General features: G+C 40.5%; 1 protein-coding gene across 6 annotated transcripts in view; it reads left to right on the top strand.

Moving 5' to 3' along the window:
* The first annotated feature begins 6712 nt into the window (after positions 1 to 6712).
* LOC307018997 (macrophage mannose receptor 1-like) overlaps positions 6713 to 25687 on the top strand; it is a 52268-nt gene continuing 33293 nt past the window's right edge. Inside the window, exons 1-26 of one of the 6 annotated variants that reach the window (XM_079649588.1) lie at positions 6713 to 6912; positions 7215 to 7571; positions 7901 to 8071; positions 8849 to 9004; positions 9131 to 9241; positions 14137 to 14274; positions 14378 to 14557; positions 17927 to 18081; positions 18355 to 18468; positions 19153 to 19268; positions 19434 to 19582; positions 19669 to 19868; positions 20987 to 21108; positions 21307 to 21385; positions 21478 to 21622; positions 21812 to 21850; positions 22392 to 22555; positions 22660 to 22721; positions 23355 to 23455; positions 23649 to 23791; positions 23928 to 24033; positions 24400 to 24527; positions 24617 to 24664; positions 24776 to 24793; positions 25003 to 25038; positions 25167 to 25281. In XM_079649588.1, coding sequence (XP_079505714.1) covers positions 6840 to 6912; positions 7215 to 7571; positions 7901 to 8071; positions 8849 to 9004; positions 9131 to 9241; positions 14137 to 14274; positions 14378 to 14557; positions 17927 to 18081; positions 18355 to 18468; positions 19153 to 19268; positions 19434 to 19582; positions 19669 to 19868; positions 20987 to 21108; positions 21307 to 21385; positions 21478 to 21622; positions 21812 to 21850; positions 22392 to 22555; positions 22660 to 22721; positions 23355 to 23455; positions 23649 to 23791; positions 23928 to 24033; positions 24400 to 24527; positions 24617 to 24664; positions 24776 to 24793; positions 25003 to 25038; positions 25167 to 25281 — 3226 coding nt within the window. In that variant the 5' untranslated portion in view covers positions 6713 to 6839. The remainder of the gene's footprint in view (positions 6913 to 7214; positions 7572 to 7900; positions 8072 to 8848; positions 9005 to 9130; positions 9242 to 14136; positions 14275 to 14377; positions 14558 to 17926; positions 18082 to 18354; positions 18469 to 19152; positions 19269 to 19433; positions 19583 to 19668; positions 19869 to 20986; positions 21109 to 21306; positions 21386 to 21477; positions 21623 to 21811; positions 21851 to 22391; positions 22556 to 22659; positions 22722 to 23354; positions 23456 to 23648; positions 23792 to 23927; positions 24034 to 24399; positions 24528 to 24616; positions 24665 to 24775; positions 24794 to 25002; positions 25039 to 25166; positions 25282 to 25687) is intronic. The other 5 variants (XM_079649587.1, XM_079649590.1, XM_079649592.1 and 2 more) reach the window with 5 other exon arrangements.

The following is a 25687-nucleotide window of genomic DNA, read 5'->3' as shown; positions in this document are numbered from 1 at the left end:
AGTCATGCTCCGCTCTGACTAAAAGGCCAGGGAGAAGAAGCGTGTTTTAAGAGTAGATTTAAAAAACCCTAGGGTCTGGGCCGACCTCACATGGAGGGGCAGAGTGTTCCAGAGCCTAGGTCTGCCGCGAAGGCTCGGTGCCCTCTGGTTTTTAGCCTGGTCTTGGGCACTATCAGCAGCAGCTGTTCAGCAGACCTTAAAGCTCTGGCTGGGGTCTAGCGCTGGAGGAGTTCAGCTAGGCTGGAGCCAGCCCATTTAGTGCTTTAAAAACAAATAAAAGGAGTTAAAAATCAATTCTGAACCGAATTGGAAGCCAGTGCAGTGAGGCCAGAATTGGGGTGATGTGGTCACGCTTTTTGTGGCCAGTGAGTAGACGTGCAGCTGCGTTCTGCACTAGCTGCAGGCGTTTAATTGACGCCTGGTCCACGTACAGAGCGTTGCAGTAGTCCAACCTCGAGGTAACAAAGGCGTTAATAACCCTTTCCAGGGCTTTAAAAGATAAAAACGACTTGGTCTTGGCCAATAGTCGTATTTTAAAAAAGCAGGTTTTGACTACGCTGCTGACCTGCTTATCGAATTTAAAAGCGCTATTGAAGGTCACTCCAAGGTCCGTGACAGAAGGGAGGATATTATTTTTGAGGGAGCCCAGAATGTCAACCTGGGAGGCTGGAGGTTGGGGTCCAAAAAAGATGACCTAAGTCTTGCTCTCATTGAGGTTGAGGACATTTTGGCTCAGCCAGGATTTGATCTCTGCAAAGCAGTCCATCAATAGCTGTAATGAGTTGACATTTGAATTGAGTGGCAGATAGATCTGTACATCGTCGGCGTAGCAGTGTAAGGGGATGTTGTGTTTTGTGAGAATTGAACCTAGGGGCAGTATGTACAGTAGAAAAAGGATGGGGCACATAATCGAGCCTTGGGGAACCCCACAAGTAAGAGGGGCTTTGGCAGAGGAGAAGGCACCTAGCTGCACAGAGAAGCTACAGTCTGTCAGGTAGGACCTGAACCATGTAAGGGCAGAGCCTGTGATGCCAGCGGACTGTTCAAGCCGTGACAACAGGATGCTATGGTCCACAGTGTCGAAGGCAGCTGTCAGGTCTAACAGCACCAGGACAGCTGGGCTACCTGAGTCGGCGGCTAGGAGCAGATCATTAAAAACTCTTAAAAGGGCTGTTTCAGTGCTGTGCATGGGTTTGAAGCCAGACTGAAACTTTTCATGGATGCCATGCATGGTTAAAAAAGACTGCAGCTGGGCGTAGACTACTCGCTCCAGGGCTTTAGATAAAAAAGGTAGCTGGGAGATGGGCCTAACATTTGCGAGAATGGAAGGGTCGAGATTTTTCTTTTTAAGTAGTGGCTTGACCATGGTATGTTTGAAGGCAGCTGGGACACATCCTGAGCTAAGAGAGGTATTTATAAGTAATAAAATACTTGTTCCAACTGATTCGAAAACATCTCTGAGAAGGCGAGAGGGAATGCTGTCTGAGGTGGAGTTTGTCGGCCGCAGGTGCATGACTACATCTGAGAGAGAGGAGAGGGATACAGGCTCAAAGTTGTCGAGGACAGCAGGGCACAGAAAAGGAGCAGGATCTGGGGTAGCACTAGTGTGGGCTGAGGTTTATGGCAGTTTTTGGAGACTAACAGAGAAATGTGCTCCGTTTTGGCTGCTTTGACTGCCGTCTGGTAGTCGGAAAGGCAAGCACGAAGGATTTCTAAGAAGACATGGAGTTTACCCTTTTTCCATTTTCTCTCTGCACGCCTGCAAGCGCGTCTGAGAGCACGAGTACAGTCATTGAGCCATGGCTCGGAGAGAACTTTGGTGCGTCTAAGCATAAAAGGAGCAACAGAATCCAGTATTAGGGTACATGTCGAGTCAAACATGGAGATAAGCTCATCAGCACTAAAAACACAGTTCACCTCTAATTTACAGATCGGAGAAGCATTAAAAACATCAGAGAACTGTGAGGCAGTCAAGGGGTTAATTGAATGCAGACGACACGCAGGGGCACGTGATTCAACTCCTGCGGAAGGGATCGAGGTTGTAATCAGAACTGGTAAATGGTCTGAGATACGCGTTGCTGCACAGATTTGATCCACAGAGACACAGTCCAAACGATAATACTAAGTCCAAAGTGTGTCCTTTTTCGTGTGTTGGGCCAACCGCGGATTAACGAGACCAAAATAATCAAAGAGATTTAAAAAGTCCCTAAACAGAGGTTCGGACTCGCAACACACATGGACATTGAAGTCTCCGGAGATCAAAACACGATCATATTTCACCATGATCCCGGACAGAAAGTCAGAAAACTCATTTATGAAATCCTTATTGCACTTTGGCGGACGATACACGACTGCGCAGAGTATAGGCGAGGCCGGGTTCAGTTCAAAAAGCTGCAACTCAAAGTTAGCATAGCTAGTTACAGGGTGAAGCAATCGGCATTGGAGGCTAGCTCTAAACACTGATGCTAGGCCCCCACCACGGCCGGTGGCACAGGGGGAGCTGAAGAATGTACAGTCAGGAGGAAGAAGTTCAGTGAACGGTGTATACTCGCCAGCGTGGACCCAGGTCTCCGTCAGAAACATAAAATCCAGTTCACGAGAGGTGAAGAAGTCATTTAGCAGGAACGTTTTGTTTGCTATCGACCTAGCATTTAGCAAAGCCATGCAAAGTTTTCGCTCCAGGCTTGCCGAAGGTGTAGTGCGTCTCAGCTGACGAAGATGTGCGTGTTGAACGCCGCGCGGGCCGGGAGCAGTCAGTCGGGCAGGAGGAACTGTCAGCGGGCTCAGAAGGGGCCGCAGCTCCGGAAAAACAGGGCGAATCCACCGATCCCTCACATGGCGTGCAGCGGGAGGGCCATGGCATCCGAGGCGTGGATAAGTCCCAGAAGAAGCCGTCAGGTATGCCTTAAGATGGAGCAGTGCACCACCACGCTTCCCCCGTCGTCTAAAGCGCTTTTGGCGAGGCAGGATGCAGGGCAACCGGCGCAGGTAGGTGGGAATATCCGACAGTAGAGGGGGGGGGGGGATTTATGGTTGCCAGATGTAGGTTTGGGCAGCAATATCAACTCCAGTGAGGGTCTGAGGTGGAGGAGAGCTTGGCGATCGTAGACGAGCAGAGCAGAGACATTCTGACATACATACAACAACAAAAAGGATAGTTAAAGGTAGAGCTGAGGGAGCGGCGAGCCGACACAGGCGCCATCTTTCCACACACTGGTCACAGCTGTACGGTCTCTCTCTCGACCAGGTGGGTCAAAGAAGCCACTACTGAGGATGAAGAACAAGAAGAAGATAACTGTTTGGGCCAAGAAACACAAGGATTGGACATTAGACAGTGGAAATCTGTACTTTGGTCTGATGGGTTCACATTTGAGATTTTTGGTTCCAACCGCCGTGTCTTTGTGAGACGCAGAGAAGGTGAGCGGATGGTTTCTGCATGTCTGGTCCCACCCTGAAGCATGGAGGAGGAAGTGTGATGGTGTGGGGGGGGCTTTGCTGGTGTCACTGTTGGTGATTTATTCAGAGTTCAAAGCACACTCAACCAGCATGGCTACCACAGCATTCTGCAGTAGCCAGCAAAAATATCAATCATATTCTGGATTTTTGAACACTTTTTTGTTTACTAGATGATTCCATGTGTTATTTTAACACATATTAATGGACCTCTGTCACCTGTCAGCGCAACTTAAATGATGCCGTTTAAAGAAATAAATAATAAAGGGCAGTGCTGGCCGTCAGCGTACCGAGCCAAAACACTCCCTCCACTGGTTTCACCCAAGAATACCTTCCCAGGCTTTATTGTAGCTCCATTTTACACCACCAAAAGTTTATCCTGCTATTTCGTTCTATTTTATGTCGGTAAAGGGGCTCCATGTTCAAATGCAGGACATAGTCTCAATTTGTGGGACGCGGGACAAATGATAAAAATGCTGTGCAGTCCCGCACAAAGCGGGACACCTGGTCACCCTAGCCGTATCAGTAATGTGTGTCTGCTGGTTAGCAGTGTTTCCCCTACCATTGTCTTGGCGGGGCGCTGCGCCCTGCCAACGGAGCCCCGCGCCCCGCCTGAAATTCAAGGTGTTTTTTTATTTAAAAAATATATATATATAGCACCAAATTGCAACTGAAGTAATCTATCTACGGTCACTTTTCACATTGAACATGTGCTCTTTTATTAAATAAACTAAACGCCTATGTTGTTTATCCAATGTATGTGCATGTTTCAGTGTCCACACACACACACACGCACACACGCACGCGCACACGCACACGCACACGCACACACACACACACACAATCAGAGACAAGAGCGGAGGAAAGGAGGAGAACAACAAAGTGTAAAAAAGTCAAACAAATCTGTATTACTGCCCCGAGCTCTGCTGTCTGCCCGTTTGTCCACCCCCCGCCCTGTTTCAAATTTGTTTATTATTTTTTAACCTCAAGCCGTTATCGTCACGGGAGAAGGACACACACAGCCTGCCCAGGTGGACGCGCGCGAACGCAACAACGAACGTATTCTAAAAATAGCTCACAGATGGTGAGCAGGTATTGCGGTTTTGAACTACAGTATCGAATTTGACAGAAAACAATGAAACGCCAGCAGAAGAATAGTCTAATAAGTTGTATTAGAAATTAAAATCAATGTTTTATGGCATAATTAAGTTTGAACATACCGTCAGTTTAAATGCTATTTTATTCTGGAAAAAAATGGAATTTCTCAATACCAAGCTTTTATTCTGAAAATCCTTCATGACGACATCCGGGACTACCGTCCAGTAGTATCATTAAATTGGCTATTGACGCCGTTAACATGTGTTACATATAAAGTTATGAAAGAGATAAGGAGGAGAAAAGGCATGTGGAAGTGAGCAATGAATGTAAAATGTCTGAATCCTCTGTTATGCGCAACAACGAACATTAAAGATCGGAGGAGGGAGGACCCCCTACGTCACCACAGCCCCCAGAGAGGAGGAGCGAACAGACCAGCAAGCGGGAAGGACGAATGCTTGTGGGTTCTCTTCTGCTCGGCCGACCACAGAGAGGGAGCTTTTTACATCCCTCTCTCCTCACTACCTTCTGTTTGTAACATTACCGCGCCATTTTAATTAAAGTACCCATTTGAACCTTCTCAGAGACTCCATTGGTCTCCTACTTTTAAAGCTTCTCTCCTGGATGCGAGAATAACGAACAAAGCTATCAGTTGGGTGAAAAAAAAGACAGGAGATGTGAGTTGGTTTATTCCGTAAATTAGCTCAGGATAATTGGATGTTCTGTCTACACCTGTTGATATGAGGCTAATGCAGGATTTGCTAGCTTGATGCTACCGGCATTTAGCGGCAGTGACTCAACAAATTGTCTCTTAAAATGTATCATCAGTAGGGATGGGTACCGGGAACCGGTACTAAGTCAATACCGGTACCTGATTGGACGGTATCAATGAAAGGAAGAAGTGTAGGCTACATGATAAGAAGGGAATACAGTTTGAATAAAAGCAATACAGTACAGTGTGACACTGTACTGTATTACTTTTTAATGTACAAATACGTTGTTGCTGTACGATATCAATAACAATAATCCACTGCTCCTCTCTCTGCTCCCGTTGGGGGGGGGGGTAAACCTAGGGGAAACACTGGGTTAGTCTTCAACAACCATTCTATGAAACACACTAACTATGTTGAAAAATTATTTTAACACAACATTAATAACACTGGGGACTTTCTTGCAAACAATTCTCGAGAAGGCCTAATATTTGCTCAAAGACACACAAAAAAAAAAGGGAAAAAAAGAAAGTCAGCATTATGATAGCTTTCTTGATGGGAATATTACACAATCTGTTCTCCAGTTAAAGTGGAAGGGAAGAACCAAACGGCCAACCCCAATCTTCTTTGGTATCTGTGAATCATGCTTGGCATCAACCACAATTTGTATCACATCTGCTTCCACTGTCCTCACATAAGGGTCTTAAAATCATAGCAGGCACTTTCTGTTACGGTGAGTGAAGCAAGCAGGACCCAAACGCCGATAACACTGAAAAATCCTTTATTTCAATGCTAAACGTCAAAACTCAGAACACTCCCCGGTGAACACAGTCACAGACAAACGACGAACCAACAATGACAGACAGCAAAAGCAGAACTTAAATACACACAAGACTAATCAACGAAACAAGAGACAGGTGAGGAGGGAGGAGAAAACACAGGGGCAACAGGTGAACACAATCAAGTAAACAGGTAGGAGGGTACAGGTAGGAGGGAACACACAGACAGGAAACCAAAGACAGATCTAAACAAGACAAAACACAACGCAGACAGAAAACCAAAGACAGATCTAAACAAGACAAAACACAACACAGACAGACCGTGACACTTTCATTTATATTCATGAATGTAAAATAAATGTAACAATACCAATGTATATAAATAATAAATGCAATAACTGTTGGTTACCGTATTGGCTTGTAATGTATGTTGAGATAGGAGAAAAACCTGTTTTTGTTTTGCTGTCTATCACTTCAATTATCATTTACTCGAGCATTATACTAGTACTTCTTGTTTTTGTGTTTGATTACTATGAAATGGCAAATGAAAAAAAAGGAAGTGTTTTCTGGGAATGTGTATGAAGATGAAAAAGCCAAATGTGCAAGTATCAGCATTCGGGGTCTGGTTAAAAAAAATCGGAAGTGATATTTCAGAGGAAAAAAGTCTAAGACAAATGTTCAAAAGTTCTGACGACTTGGCAGGACAGGATGTGTCAGTACTATAAGATTGACGTTCAACAATTATTCACACACAACGCAGCAAGAAATGCATGGATAAAGTCTTCAGATGTGAGACATCTCAATGGCAACCATGAGGATAACTTGTACAGCCTTACTGCTCCTCATCCAAACATTACAATGTTTGGCTTCAGATGGTACAGTATTTCAACTTTTAAGGGATTTTGTTAGTTTAGATGCACTGCTCCTTATGTGAGACTGCAGTGTGCATTCATGTGTCAGTTTGCGTCAGATGAGTTAAACACATTCTTGTTTATTTGCTACTGTTCAATAGCAAACAGATTTTTGTATTTATATTTTAAAAGAGAACAGATGATTGTAACTTTGCTTATTAAATTTCTCTTTATTTTTGAATTATTTTCAGTCAATGATAGACAAACAGTTGTTAATATATTTTTTGGGTTTCTTGTAAGTACAGTGTGTGATTCTTTCTTAACAGATTCACCATTTCAACTCACTAACAAGAACACTGGGTTTTGTTTGGTTAAAACAAATAACAACTGCAATGATGTACGCTGGACAAATGGGGACCGACTTCTGGTTCAATTGTCAAATAAGTGCCTTGGAGTCCAAGGTAAAAGTGTGGGAAGTGAAATAAGCCTCCATGAATGTGACGAAACCAGCGACCTCCAAAAGTGGGAATGCAAGAACGGGACATTGCTCGCCCTCAAAGGACAAGAGTTTTACATTGAGCTCACTGCAGACAACACAGCAGTTCTCTCTAAAACAGTCGGACCAAACAACCACCTTACAATTTCAGGGACATCCAGTGGTGCTTGTGCAAGAACATACAGAGGTACAGTATACAAATGCAATGTTTTTAAGGAACTGCACTGTCCTCAGGGCACTCTACACCAAAACCGTTTCTCATTGGAGTTCAAGTTCTTAAAATAGATTACCAACATTTTTAGAGAAAACCTTTTAGAGAGATGATGTTAAAAAATATATTTACATTTTGCTCAATTCAACAGAAGATTAAAATAGTAGTACTCATGCATTGCTATTTACTTATTTATTTCAAAATCACAAAAACATATTTTAAGGATTCCTAGCTGCATTCAAATATAATCAAGCATTATTTTGAAGTTGTCAAATAATTGTTTCTTTTTTTCTTGTAACTCTCAGAACTTTTTGCAATTCATGGAAATGCAGCTGGACTGCCGTGCATATTTCCCTTCCAGTACAAAGACAAGTGGTACTCAAATTGCATTACGCTCGACTCTCCGCAAAGGCATCTTTGGTGTGCAGTTGAAACAAAATATCAAAGCGAACGCTGGGGCTTCTGCCCAGTTACAAGTGAGTACTGCCAGTACAATATGTGACTCTTAATACTATTATTAGATTATATTTTAACCTGCTATTAACTCATTAGTATGCATCTTGGGCCCTTTAACACCTAAATGTTTGCAGTATGAAAATCTGAATTTTTTTGTTTGATTAGAACCAAAATTACAGATGCATATTTATAATAACATCCCAGAACAAACGTGCTGACTATCCAAAGGGGCGTGGCCAGCAGCAGCTCAGTTACATTTAAAGGGCCAGACCAACAATCAGCACTTTCGTAACAGAGCTGAAATAGAGGGGTATGAGCAGGGCTGCACATAACTGGTGCGCAGGTGCGCATGCGCACCCGCCGCCAAAAAAGGAGCACCGGATCATTTGAAAAAAGCGCATTTGCGCACCAACATTGAGAGAGACAGAGAGAAGAGAGATATAGAAAAGAGAGAAGAGAGAGATATTTGCGAGTTGCATAAGAACTGGTAAGACGCGTGACTACGTGCTTCATGCGCTCCCTGCTGCGAGGCACGGGCGCGCACGCCCCCCCGTTGACATTTCGCGATGCTGAGGGCTTGATACTCCACTAGCACCCGAACCCCCCCCCCCCCCCCCCCCGCCCCTGGGTATGAGGCATGCTACAATGGGTGATCTGTTTTGAGCAAAACACTTCAGAGACATGTTTTGTATAGATATGGCCCGATAATATATCTTTCAAATATAGCATAATAGGTGAGCTTTAAGTTCACAGAGAGAAAGTAGCAAACATAACATGTTTATGTTTTACATTCATAGCAAAAGGAGACTGGAATACACACCCAACCACAGGAGAATATTACCAGCTCAACTCACAATCAGCTCTGACTTGGCCCCAGGCTGAAGCCAGCTGCAAACAGCAGGGGGCCTCCCTGCTGAGTATCTACGATCTTCACCAGCAGGCTTATGTCACAGGTAAGGTGACACTGACTCTGAATATATACTGTACATATAAACAATGATCAGAAACTTTTAGCCACACAACTAATTAGTGGCATTGGGAAAGACTAAATGTTTTGTCCTTTTTGATTTCCGTGCCAGCACTACTAGGTACAGGAGGCAATAAGCTTTGGACTGGTCTGTTCCTGGATCCAGAGCATGGCTGGAAATGGTCTAATGGGGGACCTTACCGTTATATGAATTGGGACTCTGGTAGGTATTTTTCTTTGTGGTTCTATTCTGATAAAATAAAATTGCTATATCCTAAAATGTATAGGAAAATAAAATCAATTTTAGACAAAATAGAATCCAGTGTGTTGAAAAAAAATGAATACTCAACAAACCACATTTCCATTTTGTTTGGCCACATTAAAGCTGAAACGAATTCTATAATCTGGCATCTTAAAAAAAGATAAAACTTTGTGTCCAAGCTAGATGTAGAAAAGACCATTCAGGCAATTATTTGTTGAAAGTGTTCATGCACTCCTAACTGGCCACCCCAATAAAACCATTAGTCAGTTGCAACCAGGCCTGGAATTTCGTCATTTTAGGGGCAAGGCCACTTGGCCTTTTGAGTTGTCAATTTTTTAAGGGCACAAAGGCCAAAAGCCAGGGCACCAAGGCCATAAATTAAAACAATGATTTAACATACGATATGAAGTGACTACGATTGTATATGCATTTACAATACTTTTATATATATTTATTAAGCATTCAATGGACACCAAATTGCAATTAAACAAAGTCTTTATTACAACTACAAAGGATTCTTATAGCACAGACATGTTTGGCTCACTGTGAGACTGTGGTAGTGGGCCTACGTCAAGGTGCGTCCTTATTCTGAGTCACTTGAAGATGGAGATGATGACGAGTCAGGGAGATTTGGACTTTTGGGGTTCCTTTGACCATAGGGATGAATATTGGTTCTCCTTTTGTTTATGCCAGCTGCCCACCATCTTGCCACAGCTTCATCACTTTGATATTCAGCAGGAGCACAACCCTGGGATTTGATGAGGAGTAGATCTTCAATTGTTGAAGTGTGCAGGCTTAAACGCCAATCGCCCTGCATTCTCTTCATTACTGAGAACTGCCGTTCAACTTGAGAGGTAGAGACAGGAAAAACTAGGACTATTTGTATTAGGTGCAGCAGATTGGGGTACATTCTTCCCTTCTCCAACAAGAATCTGGACCATAATGGGAGGAAAGTTTCCCTACTATGGTGACGCACAATGTCGTATGTAGACAGTTCAGGCATGCCACAAGACATGTGAATGGGTATTTTGATCGCGTTTTGAAAATTGGGCGATATAAACGAGCAGCAAACTTTGAACTTCCGTCTGCGATCGCCGGTGGTCAAATAAGTCTGCACAGAGGTCTTTGACAGCTAACAACACAGCGCTAACTGCCTAGCACTAGATAATAATAAAAAAAGAACACAACTGCAACATAACTCAGGGTTCTTACACCTTTTCCAAAGTCAAATTCAAGCACTTTTCAAGCATTTTCAAGGTGCATTTTCAAGGTGCATTTTCAAGCTTTTCAAGCAGCGTACAGCTGTTGTAAATTACATATTTATATGCACATATTTATACTCAAATTATTATTTCCCTACCTCACATTAAATCCGATGTTCTTTATGCTATAAACAACCAAATGTGTGTTTCGTAATAGCATTCTACATAAGGATGACAAATTAAAGATAAGAAACCAAATTTCAATATTGTAAAATGAGTGACCCATATCATATATAGTAGACTGGGCATCCCATATAACCTGGCTGAGCCAATATAAAACAATCAGCCAACTAACTTTTCAATAAATTCTTGATTAACATTTTTAACATTTTTGAGGTCCTTTTAGGGTGGCAGTAAACATACGGCTCTCCAAGGTTAGGACAAAACCATTGAAACACAAAGCTGATATAAAAAAAAGCATGTGCAGAGATCCTCTTTCTGTGTAAGGGTTTTGGAGGTTTCCAGGGAATTTTTTGCAGAATATGAAACTTTTATTGCCAAAATCTCCCGATAAATACATGTTTGAAGCTTGTAAAGGGAAGATGACAGCTCTCCCTCGCACTAATGCTTTTACGTAGCGATGCTCCCCCCTCCCTCCCGCTGACATTATGAATGTATGGCGTATAGCAGGGGTCGGCAACCTTTTTGATATGAAGTGCCATTTTAAAAATGTTATCAGCGTGCCAACGATCGATAATTATCAACGGGGGGGGGGGGGGGGGGTTGAGGAGCTTGACGCTCGTCAACTATCAGCTGGAGGGCGGGGGAGCCTCGCTGCGGGGAAGCAGTGTGTGGACCTGTCAGCGCAACTTACATGATGCCGAATTTAACAAACACATTTAAATAATTGGTTTAAACGGCATAATAATAAGGACGATCGTCCGTTCTGTGATTCTCCAGAACACACAAGTTATGATATTAGGGTCATGCAGAGTGAGATGAGATCGCTGTCCCTTTAAGAGAGAGAGAGAGGGGTGCGGCTTGTGCATGTGTGTTTGTGAATGGTAGAGCGACAGTGAGGGAACGTGTATATGTTTCTGGAAGTGAAACGGGAAAGCAGAAAAACAGAGGTCTGTGATGTATTTTGTGAAACAGAAGAACAGCTAAATAAATGCAACGTCCTCCCAAGAAGAGCTCGCCTCTCTCCAGTCATTTAAGCTAAAGTGGGTTATTGAACCTGAAGCTTGTTGCTTCTGCCCTCCTCCACTACGGTCTGGGAGCCGACAGGAAAGTTCAACACACAGATGGCCAGTCCGCCCCTTTGTAGCATATTATTTCGATGAGAGATGAGCAGATCGCCACTGGGCTTTCAACTAAATACACAGCCACGCAAAAACTGCGTCATTTGTACAGCTCATTATGGCTACTGCAATTAGTTAAGTGCTTTCCTCCGTGGTGAAACGATCAGCACTGCACCACGGAGGAAAGCGGCAGAAAGTCACCTGGAGTTAAAGAGAGCGGGGCTGCGTTGCGTGCATGGCTTCCTTCTGCAGGTAACGGGGAGACGAGCTCTGGCGGCGATCTCGCGTTCAGGATCCGAAAATTAATTTAAATATTTTGCACACTTATTCCTAGTGTGCCACTGGTTATGCCAATGCGGGCACGCGTGCCAGGGGTTGCCGACCCCTTGCGTATAGTAATCATAGATAACACGGCAAGGTCCGTTACAGTTTGTTTTCATCTGATTTCAAATAAACAAAGTCTTGGCTTTCAGAATATTAAACTTGTTTCGGCAAATTCAGATGATAAATACAACTTTGAAGCTTGTAACGGCATAATTACAAGCGGAGAACGGAGTAACTTTACGTCAAAGCAGGCATAACAACAGCCGGTGTTTCTCGTGAGTGTTTTCCCCGGGAAACTAACACAATACACACAAACGGAAAAATACACAAACACACAAACACACACTCGCGAGCTTCCCCCAGACCATTAATACAAACGAAAATATGTTTCCTCCGTTAGAAAGCTAGGAATATCCTCTTTCCAACAGTGTATAACTCAAAATGTGTCTTCGGGTCAATGTGACTGATTTCGATGGAGCAAGTTTAGGCACGAAAAATACTACCAGTAGAAATACATTGCTTTTATGTGCTTCATCCTCTGAAAACCACAGGATGGCGACTGTCGCTCATACTGACATAGGTACGCTCCTTTTTATTATTGTCACCTGCATAAGCAATTATCCCACATCGAGTTCGCTAACGTTACTAGCTTAAACAAACGTAACATGCAACGTTAGCCTAATCCAAAATGCTCTACTACGGCTTACCTTTCATATTGCTCGTCAGCGCAGACTCTCCCATCGCGAATAATTGAAATTCTTTGTGGCAAACTGTGCAGAAGGCGAATCGTTGGGTTGATCCTCGTTTTAGCCACAGCTTGTATTTCTTTTCGGATAGCCAACGCTCGTTAAAACAGCAACCTCCTGGCATACTGTCATTCTCTCATTAGAATGCCCAGGTCACACAAATAAAACACTTGCAGGTCGCGCGCATAGCGCGGGAAGGCCGGAGCGGAGCTGTTTTATGTAGAAGCGAAGCAACTAAGCGCGCTCCGACTTCTTTATTTTCTTTTAATCTAAAAAGCGAACTATTCAGTCAGACAGCAATTTATTGTAAAAGTAAAGCATTTACAATTTCAAGCACTTTATCTCAAATCCAAGCACCATTCCCAAAATGCAAGCACTTTTCAAGTCATGAAAACACCTCGTAAAAATTCAAGCATTTTCAAGGATTTCAAGCACCCGTACGAACCCTGATAACTTATCCAAGTAGTAACAAAAACACTTCAAAATATTATAATTATGCATTACCATACGAGCAAGAAATAGTAATGTAATCCATAAAATTACACTTAAAGCTGGACAAATGAAAAACTTAACGGCAAACAGGATCATCACAAAACCTTACCTCACCTCAGCCTTTTCTTGAGCGGAGAATCAGCTATCTAGGTCCTAGACCATCCTACGCACACGGACGCGTGAGGGGGTGGGCGGAGATAGGTCCTAGATTGATGTCAACTGTCATCATAGACCGTCCAAGCGGTGCATTCCAGGCTCAAATCAAGTGCACCGCTGATTTTTTTTTCCTCCTTCAAAATATGCTGGTGTTGAAGCCGTGTCAGAAAAGAGGCAGACTGCTAAACCACAAAACTTATCAGAGAGGGCATCAAGGCCACTGTGGCCTTATGGCAGATATCATTTTTAAGGGCACAAGGCCAAAGTGGGAGGGCACGAGGGCCATGGCCCTCGTGGCCCTTGGCTTCCTTTTAAATATAAAACTAATTTAAAGGCGTTATTTATTGTCTATTGAGTAAGTCACTCAAAGGTCTAGGCCTAAATATATACACAAGACAGGTATAGTAGGTTATGCAGGGACGTTATGCATCCCATTGCTCAAATCAGCTCTCCTTGGAACTAAAGTAGTCCAAATGTAGGGAAAACACTTGCTTTCAGAGTTAGAATAAAAGAGTGATACTCCCATATTAATCTGTAAGGTTTATAAAAGGTAACATGATCCCTCATCCATCAACTATAGAACAATATGAAGCTTTGCTAAACCAACTTGTCAAGTAATTGCCGCTTTCTTTTAGGACATCCCCTTGCTGATCCTGGACACAACTGTGCAATTGCTGATCCTGCTGGACAGTACTCATGGCAAAGTTCACTTTGCAGCAAGAAACTCGGATACATCTGCTACAGTAAAGCAGCCGAGGCACTGCCTACAAAAGGTAAAGAATAAGATCTATTTTACTCTACTCCACAAATCCCATTTCAAACTGTTGTTAACATGTCAATCAATCAATATATTTATTTGTTTCTTTTCATGATCAGCTGCAGAGACAGGATTTTGTTCAGCCCCTTGGATTCCCTACAATGGCCACTGCTTCAACCTTAACCGCACTCAGAAAACATGGCCTGATGCCCAGAGAGACTGTCGCTTTGAAGGAGGGGACCTCGCCACCATAAGAAATGTGGAAGACCAAAGTTTTGTAATCTCTCAGCTTGGATACAGTACGTGAAAAATTAAAACAAACATAAGTTATCTGTAAAGACATGATATGGAGAAACGTCCAAAAGAAAAAATTATGTAGAGACTCATATAAAAAGAATTCCTCTTAATCATCACTTCCGCTTGTAATTAGTGCGAATGCTGTGCAACAGCATTCACATTAAAGTTCTTCTGTTTCTTTAATCTTATTATTATTATTATTTCACCGAATAATTTCAATAATTTCAACTTTTTCAAAATATTTTATACTTTTTGAAATATTCAGCTTTTTAAACTCTTTTTTTAACATGGGAGGAACCTTCAAATCCTCTCTTACCTACACTGTGCGCCAAATGCTACTCCTTACACATACCTTCAGCTAGAGACTTCATTCCAACTTTAAAACGGTCACAAGACATTCAGCTATAAAACTTATTCTTCAGATTTTTTATATTATTTACACTTTTTGACATATAATTAGTTTGGAGCTTGGTAAAGAGGCCTCCTTCAGATTTTAACATTAGTGTGTGTTGCGCAGCTCGTTAAGGGTTAGAGTGCATGATGTCACAGCTAGAGTGGAGGAGAGCTTGAAATTTGCCTTAAATGTTTTTTTCAAACCTGCCATAATTCCGAAACCCTACACTCCTTGGACATCATTTTATGCTTGAATTGTAGGAAAACTTTCAACATGTCTCAATTAAGGCCCATTGTAAATTCAGCCTCATCTTTCATCACAGCACCAGCTGCACAGCTTTAGTTAATCTGCCAAAAATGCCACATTATTGACCCGTAAGTACACAAAAAGCACACTTGAGACGCTCCTCAGGGTCCTGGCATGCTCACAACGTAGACATTTTACCGATAGCAGCTACCGTTTTTCAACTATAGTTGGAAATGTAAGAGGTGTATCTCTCATTCACATCAATGGAAAGTGGATCAATGGCTCTCCTTTCACTGATCACTGCACATCACCATGTTAACCTTTGATCTCTGGGCTCACACACAGGTGTTAGATAACGTTGTCACCTCAAAACACAAACACACAGGGTGTTTATTAATGTCGAGGAAGGCTGCTCAAAAGCCACTATTTCAAGCATACTACGTCATCAAGTGCCGCCGAAGGACTGTTCCAATGTCCAGCATACTTAGAATTCTACCGAGCCCGGCGTACTTCGTAGCGAGAAATTTCGAGGCTGCACATGTGTAGCCTCCGCAGTCTTAAAATCCCCACGATGCTTTGCGCACGGACCAATTTCACAAAATCTGTGGCGTAAAATGTAAGGCGGGGCCTCTCATATGACGCACACCTGCACACTTGCTCGCCTGTTCCACTCTTTGTTTTCCGAATGCCAGGAAGGATTATTGCCTCGCCTCTGAAGCAAGTGACTCGGAAGACATGTGCTACCAAGCAAGCGTCCTCGACATTGAGAAACACCCACAGACTGGAGTTTAACAGACTGTCTCAGCCTATTATTTTCTGTCTGATGGAGGCTTCATACTGACTTAAACATGTTCCACATATTTTATACATTATTGGTGACGTATGGTTTTAGTTCAAAAAGTTTGCAGTTAAAATGTTCTGCTGTTTTTCAAAGTGTTTCTACTTTATTTTCTCTTCTTAATACACATTAATTCACTACTACTTACATTTAATATCTAACTCCTTCAGCCTACTTTCAGCTACAGAAACCATTCATCTATTACATTATTCAGCTACTTCAGGACATTGAGGCTATACATTTTTGGTTTTTTTACCTTTTTTTAAACTTTTCTTTTAAATATTAAGCTTCTTCACTATTTGTCCTCCTCTTCCAGTTTAACATTTCACTTTCAAGTTTTCAACAAAGTCATTGCAATGCATTTGAGCCGAAACCATTTTTTTTATTCAAATCATTTCACTTTTCTGCATTTCTCCGCTAAGTTCAGCAGCACACTTACTTGGTTTCTTTAGCTTAAAGCAGCTACGGAGACCATTCAACTAATACAATATTCATCTTTTTCTGAATTTTTAGCTAAATTCAGCAACAAATGTACACAGTTTACAGCAGGGGTAGCCAACACGGTGCCCGCGGGGCACTTAGTCGCCCGCAGGGGCAACGTGAGTCGCCCGCGGGGCATGTTCTAAAAATAGCTCGCCAAGCAAATCCAAAATGTATAAAATACACAAAACAAAAAAGGAAATGTAATTAAAAGAATCTATCCTATGCATAAACGAAACCTAAATCATAACGAACTCTATCTACTTACTACAACACCCCTCCTCCCCCCACCCCCACAATGAATATCGACTAATCACGTTCTTGCTTGATTTGCGGGACCAGCGTTGCAATGTGGCACCTCCCCGCTGATTTTCCTTCTGGCAGAATCTACACAACACATCAGCCCCATTGAACAGCCTATCATGCCAGCCTACACATGAGGGGCAGAGTTTTACTCTGTGTGTTGCAACTTGCATATATATTTATTCCACTTGACGCACACACACGCATGGTGTAATTTCCACTGGGGACAGGGGGGACATGTCCCCCGCTCTTTTCGAAATCCCCTTTGTGTCCCCCCACTTTACAAATATGTTTATTATTATTTTTTAACGCAAGCCGTCATCGCCACGGAGAAGCACACAGCCTGTGTGTGTGTGAGTGTGTGTGTGAGTGTGTGTGTGTGTGTGTGTGTGTGTGTGTGTGTGTGTGTATGTGTGTGTGTGTGAGCGCACCTTTATCTATTTAATATAGATAAAGTAAGAAATCATTCCAATGTGTACTATAGGACAGTAAAAAAAACAAAAAACTGTTTAAAAAGGGAATGATTAGTAAAATATGCATAAATAAAAAGAAAGAATGCTAACTAGGTAACATAAGATAAGAATAAACCAGTTTAAATGATTTGTTATTGGTTGTGATCATATTCTAAAGATGATTGGTTTATTGAAAAGTAAACAGCTCCCTTTCATTTGAGTGTTGAGAGCTGTACCTATAAATTCACCAGAATTTATGGATACACCAGAGGGCACCAGATTGATGCATTTCACTTCAACATATAAAAAAAACATCTTCCCGGGGGAGCATGCCCCCGGACCCCCCTAGAGGACGTGAAGACCCCCCTAGAGGAGGTGAGGCCCGTCCGCCCCCAAATAAAGCAGGTTAAAATAATTAGATTGCAAACATGTTCTTTTAGTAAACACTGAAAACGGGTCTCACAGACCCAAATAGCACACAAAGGTTAAAGGTAAGCATATTAACGTTAAAATGTGCTAAATATATACACTGCAAAAAACAAAAAAAGATGAGTAAAAGTAGCCCCTTTTGTGATTTTCCTTGGCTATTAATCATTAGGAACATTAAGTTAATGGCAACATATTTTTTTGGGTGATACTTTTTTGTCTGTATCTGCAGCATCCACTGATGAGCTTTGGATTGGATTGAATGACAGGAAGACAGAGGGACAGTTTGACTGGATTGACCACTCCACTGTCAGTTTCACTAGCTGGGAATTCGGCAAACCTGCTGTTTCCACTGACATAAAGGACTGTATTCTCATCAGAGGAGAGGTAAGGAGCACTATGTGCACATGTTACCTTTAAATACTGTCTTTGGCATTAACAATAGCTCTTTAACCTGATTTATCAGGCAGTAATATTGCTACACTTAAAAAAAAAAACACATTACAGTTTGTGTTAAAATGAATAAATAGAGTACATGATGTCTGTATCCTAAATATGATATACTGTATGTGTACAGTTTTAAGATGTATTACTGCATTGGTCGTAGTACCCTTTAGTTAGTCTCTACATACATAAATATGTATTGGTACTTTGTTACAGAATGGGAACTGGGCTGACCGCGTGTGTGAGGAGAAACATGGCTCCATTTGTATGAAGATGAGTGCCTCAATTCCCTCTGGAAACAAAGTGGAGCAGGATAATGGCTGTAAAAGGGTGCGTTAAGTTTATCTGTTTTTTACTTGATTAAGAAAAAGTGTATCAAGGTTTTTTATCCTTTGTTTGAGGTAAGTATTTTGGTTGTATCCAGCGCAGCAGATTGAAACACTGCAGGTAGAGTCAGCATATACTGTATATGTGCACATATGATAGCTAAGCTTGGTAGAACTCTACATGTGTAGGAAAGGGTTGTCATCGTAGAACGGTTGACAATTCATGGTAAATAATGAACAGCAATTTTTGCTTTAAAGGTCCATCGCTACTATGTGACAGATATTTTCATCAACAAGACCAAAATAAACAGCAAAACTCAAAATAATATTACACTTATATACAGTTGGACTGACACACATTTTCAAATGAATACTAATGTGCAACCTTACTTTGTTTGAAAAATAATGCAAATCACTTAAACCTTATTGCCTTAAGGTTTTTTCAGTTATACAATAGTAAAAAAGAAAATCTTTTAAAAAATCAATGAATGTCCATTAAATCAAATATTAAACTTTATGATATTTTGCATTAGGGCAGAGTTTATCTTGATCTTAGAGGATATTTTTTGCGACTTTTCTTTTTCAGATATTAGATAAGCAAGTTAGAAAAATGCCACGGTGAAAGTTGGTGGGGTGATGGAAATCTTACAATTGTCTTTTTTCAAATTATTATTTTGCATCAATCCAGGGGTGGAGAAAGCATGGCTCTTACTGCTACTTTATAGGAATCCAGACCAAAACCTTGGATGAAGCTAAAGATGACTGCAGGAGATCAAATTCCTACTTAGCTGATGTTTCAAATGCGTAAGAACACGTATATTATTAGAAATATTCTGATCATCACTACATTTCAGAATTTCCAACTTATGAGAAGATTCAAAGAAATGTAAACAATATTGAATTCCTAAAAATGTTTGTCATTCACTGACACCAGAAATCCAGCGACCCTAACGGTTTATCTATTTCCAGAGTGGACAATGCCTTCCTTGTCAGCTTGGTCGGGTTGAGACCAGAGAAATACTTCTGGCTGGGCCTCTCAAACCAGAATGACATCGATCAATTTGTGTGGACAAATGCCAACTCAGTGGGGTTTACTCACTGGAATGCTGAAATGCCAGGTATGGTGACATTTTTAAATCTATAAGATGTGTCAGAAAAAGGCCATAAAACTGACAATTCATAATTTCTCCCTCAACAATTTAAGGTCACCGACAGGGATGTGTTGCCATGAAGACAGGTGTTTTTGCTGGCCTCTGGGATGTGCTGCCCTGCACCAATAAGGAGAAATACATCTGTAAACATCTGGCAGAGGGGGCAGTTTTAACCCCTGCACCACCTAGTGTTACCCCTACAAAATGTGCAGAAGGCTGGACTCGAGTGGGATCAAGAAACGATTGCTTTAAGGTAGAGCCACATGTATTAAAAAAAGATAATAATAAAAAGATTAGAAGATAACTTATGACAATACTCAGGGTTTTGTCTAAAGCGGGTAACAGGGGCGCTGCGCCCTCTTACTTCCGGCGTGCGCCCTCTAAACAAAATGCAGATTTTCTCCGTAAAACGTTAAAGTGATGCCAGAAAACAATATTTCTGTTTGTCCAAAACTGTATAATTACTAAAAAAATATGAAAATCATCATAGACCGTCAGGCGGCATGGACAGCTTTGTTTTTACGGAGCTCTGAATAAATAGGGGATCGATGTCCAATCGGTCTGCCTTTAGATGAGTGGCAGGCAGCAGGCTTACACTTAAACTGGAATTTCTGAATGATATCGTTTCTTTTACTGTCCTTTTTTCAGCAGAGGAAGTAAAGAAACCGTTACTGGGGATTCATTTTTTGTTAAGGGGGCAATATATGACTCAGCAGATTCAAGACATGATGAAACTATTGTTTTCTGCTTCGCTCTAATGCAATATTTTTGCCGGAAGTGGGCAGGGCAGTGATGTTAGCGCCCTCATACAATATTTTTATAGAAACACCCCTGGTACTATAATACTCTATAAACACTCTTTATATTGCATCTACGATAATGAATGTTGGACATGGGATGCATCTTTTGTTTGGTCAAAACTAATTAAGGAAAATGTAATTCCTGTACTTGCAATTTGAATGATATTATTGATTTTCTCCTCCGTGTTAGCTTGATGATTCTAAAATCTAAAATGATCTTCGGTCAGCAGTATAAATATGAATTATCATATAACCCTAATCCCTAATTGTTTTCTTGGATTTAGAATACCATTTTACCATAATATTTGTTATTATAAAGAAAACTGACATTGCAGCAGTTGACCTGAATAGCAGGTGCAAATTCCATTCCCTGTTTCAGATACTTAGAAATGTTTAAGTCTTTTCAATAACTGATAAACAAAGAGTTGTAACTACTCAACTACAACATACAAAAGTCAAAAAGTCCAAAAAACAACAACACTGCTTTCTTGTAGTGAAGTAACACTGCTTTCTTGTAGTGAAGTAACACTGCCAAACCATGTTGAAAATGTTTTTCCTTGTGTTGTTGTAGCTGTTTGAACAGAGAAGCTCTGACATGAAGACCTGGTATGAGGCCAGGGATTTCTGCATGGCCCTCGGGGGGGACCTGCTCAGTATCCACAGTTCTGAGGAGCTAAAATCAATACAAACACGGTACAGTATGAACTGTCAAAGTACAACAATACAAATATACTGGTTAATGCAAAAGATAAGGGTCACCTAGTCAGTCAACAGAGCACTGCGGCATCCATCTGGAGATTACTTCTAAATTAGGCAAAACGTTGTTCTTTTCATATTTTTTAAACGTTTTGATAATTATGATAATATAATCATAATTGTAATATTGTTCAGAGGTGGACAAGCAAGAGTCTGGATTGGACTTAGTGCCCCTGACCCAACAGCCGGTTATGTGTGGAGCGATGGATCTCCTGTGAGTAACCAGTATTCTAGTTTAATCGCTGTAACATTTAGTTAAGAATAACTTTATTACAATTATTATGTGTTTTTCTCTTGTTTTTACAGCTGCAATTTCAACACTGGGAGGATGGAGAACCAAACAACAGAAACAACGCAGAATCTTGCACTGAAATAAAAACGTATGGTGTTTGGAATTGGAACGATGTGCACTGTGAGATGTACCATGATTGGCTATGCCAGATCCGTGCAGGTAAGATGAGGATCTGAAACCATTTAGTTTGTTTGCAATTTTTTCAAGGAAGAGCTTGTCACTCTTTTGTTATTGTTAACCGTATTTCTCGAGGGTATTTTGGTAAACTCAACCTAAAGCGGCCTAATATCCCTCCAGCGCTCTGTTTAGAGTTCTGAGTAAAATGTTCTTCTGTCTATCTTCTTACAGGAGTAACTCCAAATCCAACCCCAGGCCCTGTCACTCCTGGTAAGTGGGCCATTTCATAACCATATAGAAAATACCAAACTTAACTGTGTATTGTATGCTTTAAATTGCTTCTGGTACGTCACTGTGGGTTGATCCTCATTTAAAAGTAGTATTAAGTTGACCATGTTTACTTTCTTAGTATGGAAAGTTAGCTTGCTTACTGAACACAGATGTGCCAGATGGAAATGTTAGTTTTGTAGCTTTTTTCATAACGATTGGACAAATTACAATTGTAACCGATAGATGTATACTTTATTTATCCCACGTTGTGAAATTATTTTTGACAGAGGTTATGCTAGGTAAAAAAATCAAGTGTAATGATTTAGATATATTTCGCTGGACAAGAGAAAACTTTTCACACGCTGGCGGGGCTGGGAAACTCACAATGGACTATCAAAGTGAGAAGGATTAACCCTCTGAGAATCATGAATTTCTCTACAACTTATAAAGCCAAGCCACTTGAATGGCCATAAAGCAACTGAAATCTGGACGAACTGTACACATTATCTGTAATAAAAATTTATTTGTGACATGTTTTCAGACTACAATAAGACCTCAGACGGGTGGCTAGAATGGAATGGGAATCAGTATTATATTAACGAGAATAGGATGGCTATGGAAGAAGCTCGTCACTTCTGCCAAAAAAGGCATAGTGACTTGGTAACGATCAACTATGAAGCTGAAAGTGTCTTTTTATGGAAACAGGTGAGTGACATTTTTACTAAATTAATGACTTTACTCATTGGCCTTGGCATTTAAGCTAACAACATACTGCAAAGTAAGTACTGCTCCCCTTTGTCTGTGTGCAGGTGTCCAGAAATCATGGTGATTACTGGATAGGCCTGTACGTAGATCTTGATGGAACATATGGGTAAGCATTACTCAAATAATGAATATAAGATTAAATAAAAAAGGAAGAAAAGTATAAAAACTGTGACATGTGGATGATGTAACTACTTGAATGTTAGGTTAGTAAACTAAATATTAATTAACTTAAATTTAAATTTGTTTTGGTCTTCACCAACTCTGGGATGGAAACATCAGTTTGTTGAGCATGATAGATGCTCCATTTTGTTCACCAGCTAACTTTAAGTGTCTGCCGTTTGGTGGCGGGCAGGTGGTATACCGTCTGTTCATCCAAAAAACTGCTTTCTGCCGTGGCTGGTGAGGCAGATGATAAGAAAAATATTGATCAAAAGGAGTCTAAAGGGCTTTGGAGAGCTGAGGGGGACTGCTGGGTTGGGCAGTAGTTATGTGGGTTGTCCTTACAAGCAACCTCTTACACATTGCATTCTTTTTCTGAAAATGTGCAAAAATAAAAACAGTAGATTAGTTTAGCATCAATTCTCAAGCAGTTGAATGACTTCTTTGTACAAAATCTAGGTTTTTGTATGCCTGGATTTAAGGGCATAGCACATGCTGTCATACTATTTTGCAATATAACAATTCTAACATTTAAATATGATAATGAAAATAATGGATGCATATTTTACATTTCAAAAAGGTGGAAGGATGGTTCTCCAGTGGTGTTTCAAAGGTGGGATATAAATCAACCTAACTCTCAAAATAATTTTGAGAACTGTGCTGCCATGACTCGCCATCTGGGTGAGTAACTTAAAATGGATTTTCTTTACTGGCATTCTTACATATATATATATATATATATATATATATATTACATGCATGTTATAAATAATTCATCAATACATTTGAATTCATCAAAACATTTGAAATGTAAAGTACAAATTAAATGTATTTTTGCTAAACTGTTATTTGATTGATTTTGATTGGCTTACAGGGTTCTGGCATGATTATAATTGTGGGTATGAGCACAAGTCAATTTGCAAACGAAGAGGATCACCACCAGCCAACGCCACTGTAGCACCAACAGTTCTTCCAAAAGGCGGCTGTCCAAAAAACTGGAAACAATTTGACTTAAAGGTCAGAAGGCACTTTTTATTATTGTTATTGTTTTGGCAGGGTGGGGATACAACCCATTATTAGCAGTCTAACAAAGTATTTAACTCTTGTGTATAAAAAAGGTAACACTCAAAGCTGTTTTTAATTGTTCACCTAGTGTTACAGCATCATTAATACACAGAAAGAGACGTTCAATGGAGCAGAGACACAATGCAGAGCAATGGGAGGACAGTTGGCTTCAATTCTCTCAAGAAAAGCACAAGGTGTGTTTTATGTTTTTTTATAATATTATATTCCATTGGTGTCCAAATAAAGACAACAAATAAAACAGACATTAGGATTGAGAAATTGAGACATTTGGCTGGGTTCATAAATATTTCCTTTAATCTGAAATATTTGTCTGGATTCTGCAGGCATACAATGTATATAAAGTTAGTTATGTAAAAGATCTCAGCTCTAACAGGACACTGGACTAAACCGGCTTGAGCCACCTGATTTACCAACCAACTATTTGGACTATTTGAACTATATATAGAGCATATACTATATAATGTATGTTGTGAATATTCAGGCAAATCTGAAAAATTTAAAATCATTATTGATATGATGAATATATTTTACATTTTCAGTCTTTTTGACTACTCAATTGGCTGAAGCACCTACCACAGACCTGTGGATCGGTTTGTATAGGACAGGTTTCTCTTCATTTTTCTGGACTGATGGGCGACCAATGAGATACAGCAACTGGGCACTTGAAGTAAGTGGACACAATACGTTTCGGATTCTAATGTTAGGTTAAAGAGGCATCTGCGTCACTACTAAAAACGTTTTTTCTTCTTTTTACAGCAGCAAAACCCCTTTGCTTCAAGGAGCAGGTTTCAACACCCTTACACGGTTATTAAAATAATTAAACTTAAATAAAGAAAAATATTGTCAACATAGCGCTTCAATAACAGAGGTGACATTTTTGGGTTTTTAATTTTGAAAATATTTCTACCATTTCAGAGGGAGCAAATTTTTCAGGTAAATCATTGTTGATACTTCATTTAAAAAGATTTAAACTTCATTTTTTTCTGAACTTGTCGAAATATATCACACTTGTATAAGAAGAGAGTTATTTCACCTGTACATTAAATCACAATTTCAATTTTTATAAATGAAATGCATCTGTTTTGTTCCTAATATTTTTATTTATTCACACCCATTTCTAAATTCTTGATTTTACATTGAAGTATATGGAATGGTCTGAACATCGAAGGCATGAGGAGGTAATATTTTCTTGACACAATTTAAAATGTCATTTATCTTGGAATATATATTTTTGTATATCAATTAATTAATCTAAATTTTTAAAAAAAATGTACATTTAACCCTTTTATACCATCACTGTTTTCAGCTGAGAAATAATGAAAATTGTGGTGCTTTGTCTACCAATCGTGACGTTGGTATCGGAAAATGGAGGAAAAAGTCCTGCAATGACACCAATGGATATGTCTGTCTTCGAAATGTTGGTGAGTTCCTTGGCCCTTTCGCTTGAGTGTTTTTTTTGTAATATACACCGAGATTGATTTAAAAAGATAAGGACTTTCAAAATATTGTCTATGTGTATTTGTTACAGGGGTTGACATGCAACTTTGAAGATCCTGATGTGTCAATATAGCAATGTTTCTATATCATTATCAAAGCCAAACTTTTACTTTTACAACATACTCTGTATTCCCCTACGCCATGCTTGAACAGTGTGGACCCGAATTATCGGAGCTTCCACTAAAACAGCAGGTGCATGTATATGGCGTGTACATGACTAAGAGACTGCTGGTATATTTTAGAACCATTCGTTTGCAGCAATGATGAAAATACAAAAGTTAATGAGGTCAAATTCAGTATCTAATTTGCAATTGTTTGTCTCACAATAAA

Source organism: Notothenia rossii (assembly GCF_949606895.1).
Source record: "Notothenia rossii genome assembly, chromosome: 9".
Taxonomy (NCBI): Eukaryota; Metazoa; Chordata; class Actinopteri; order Perciformes; family Nototheniidae; genus Notothenia; species Notothenia rossii.
This window is presented reverse-complemented; position numbering and strand designations above follow the sequence as displayed.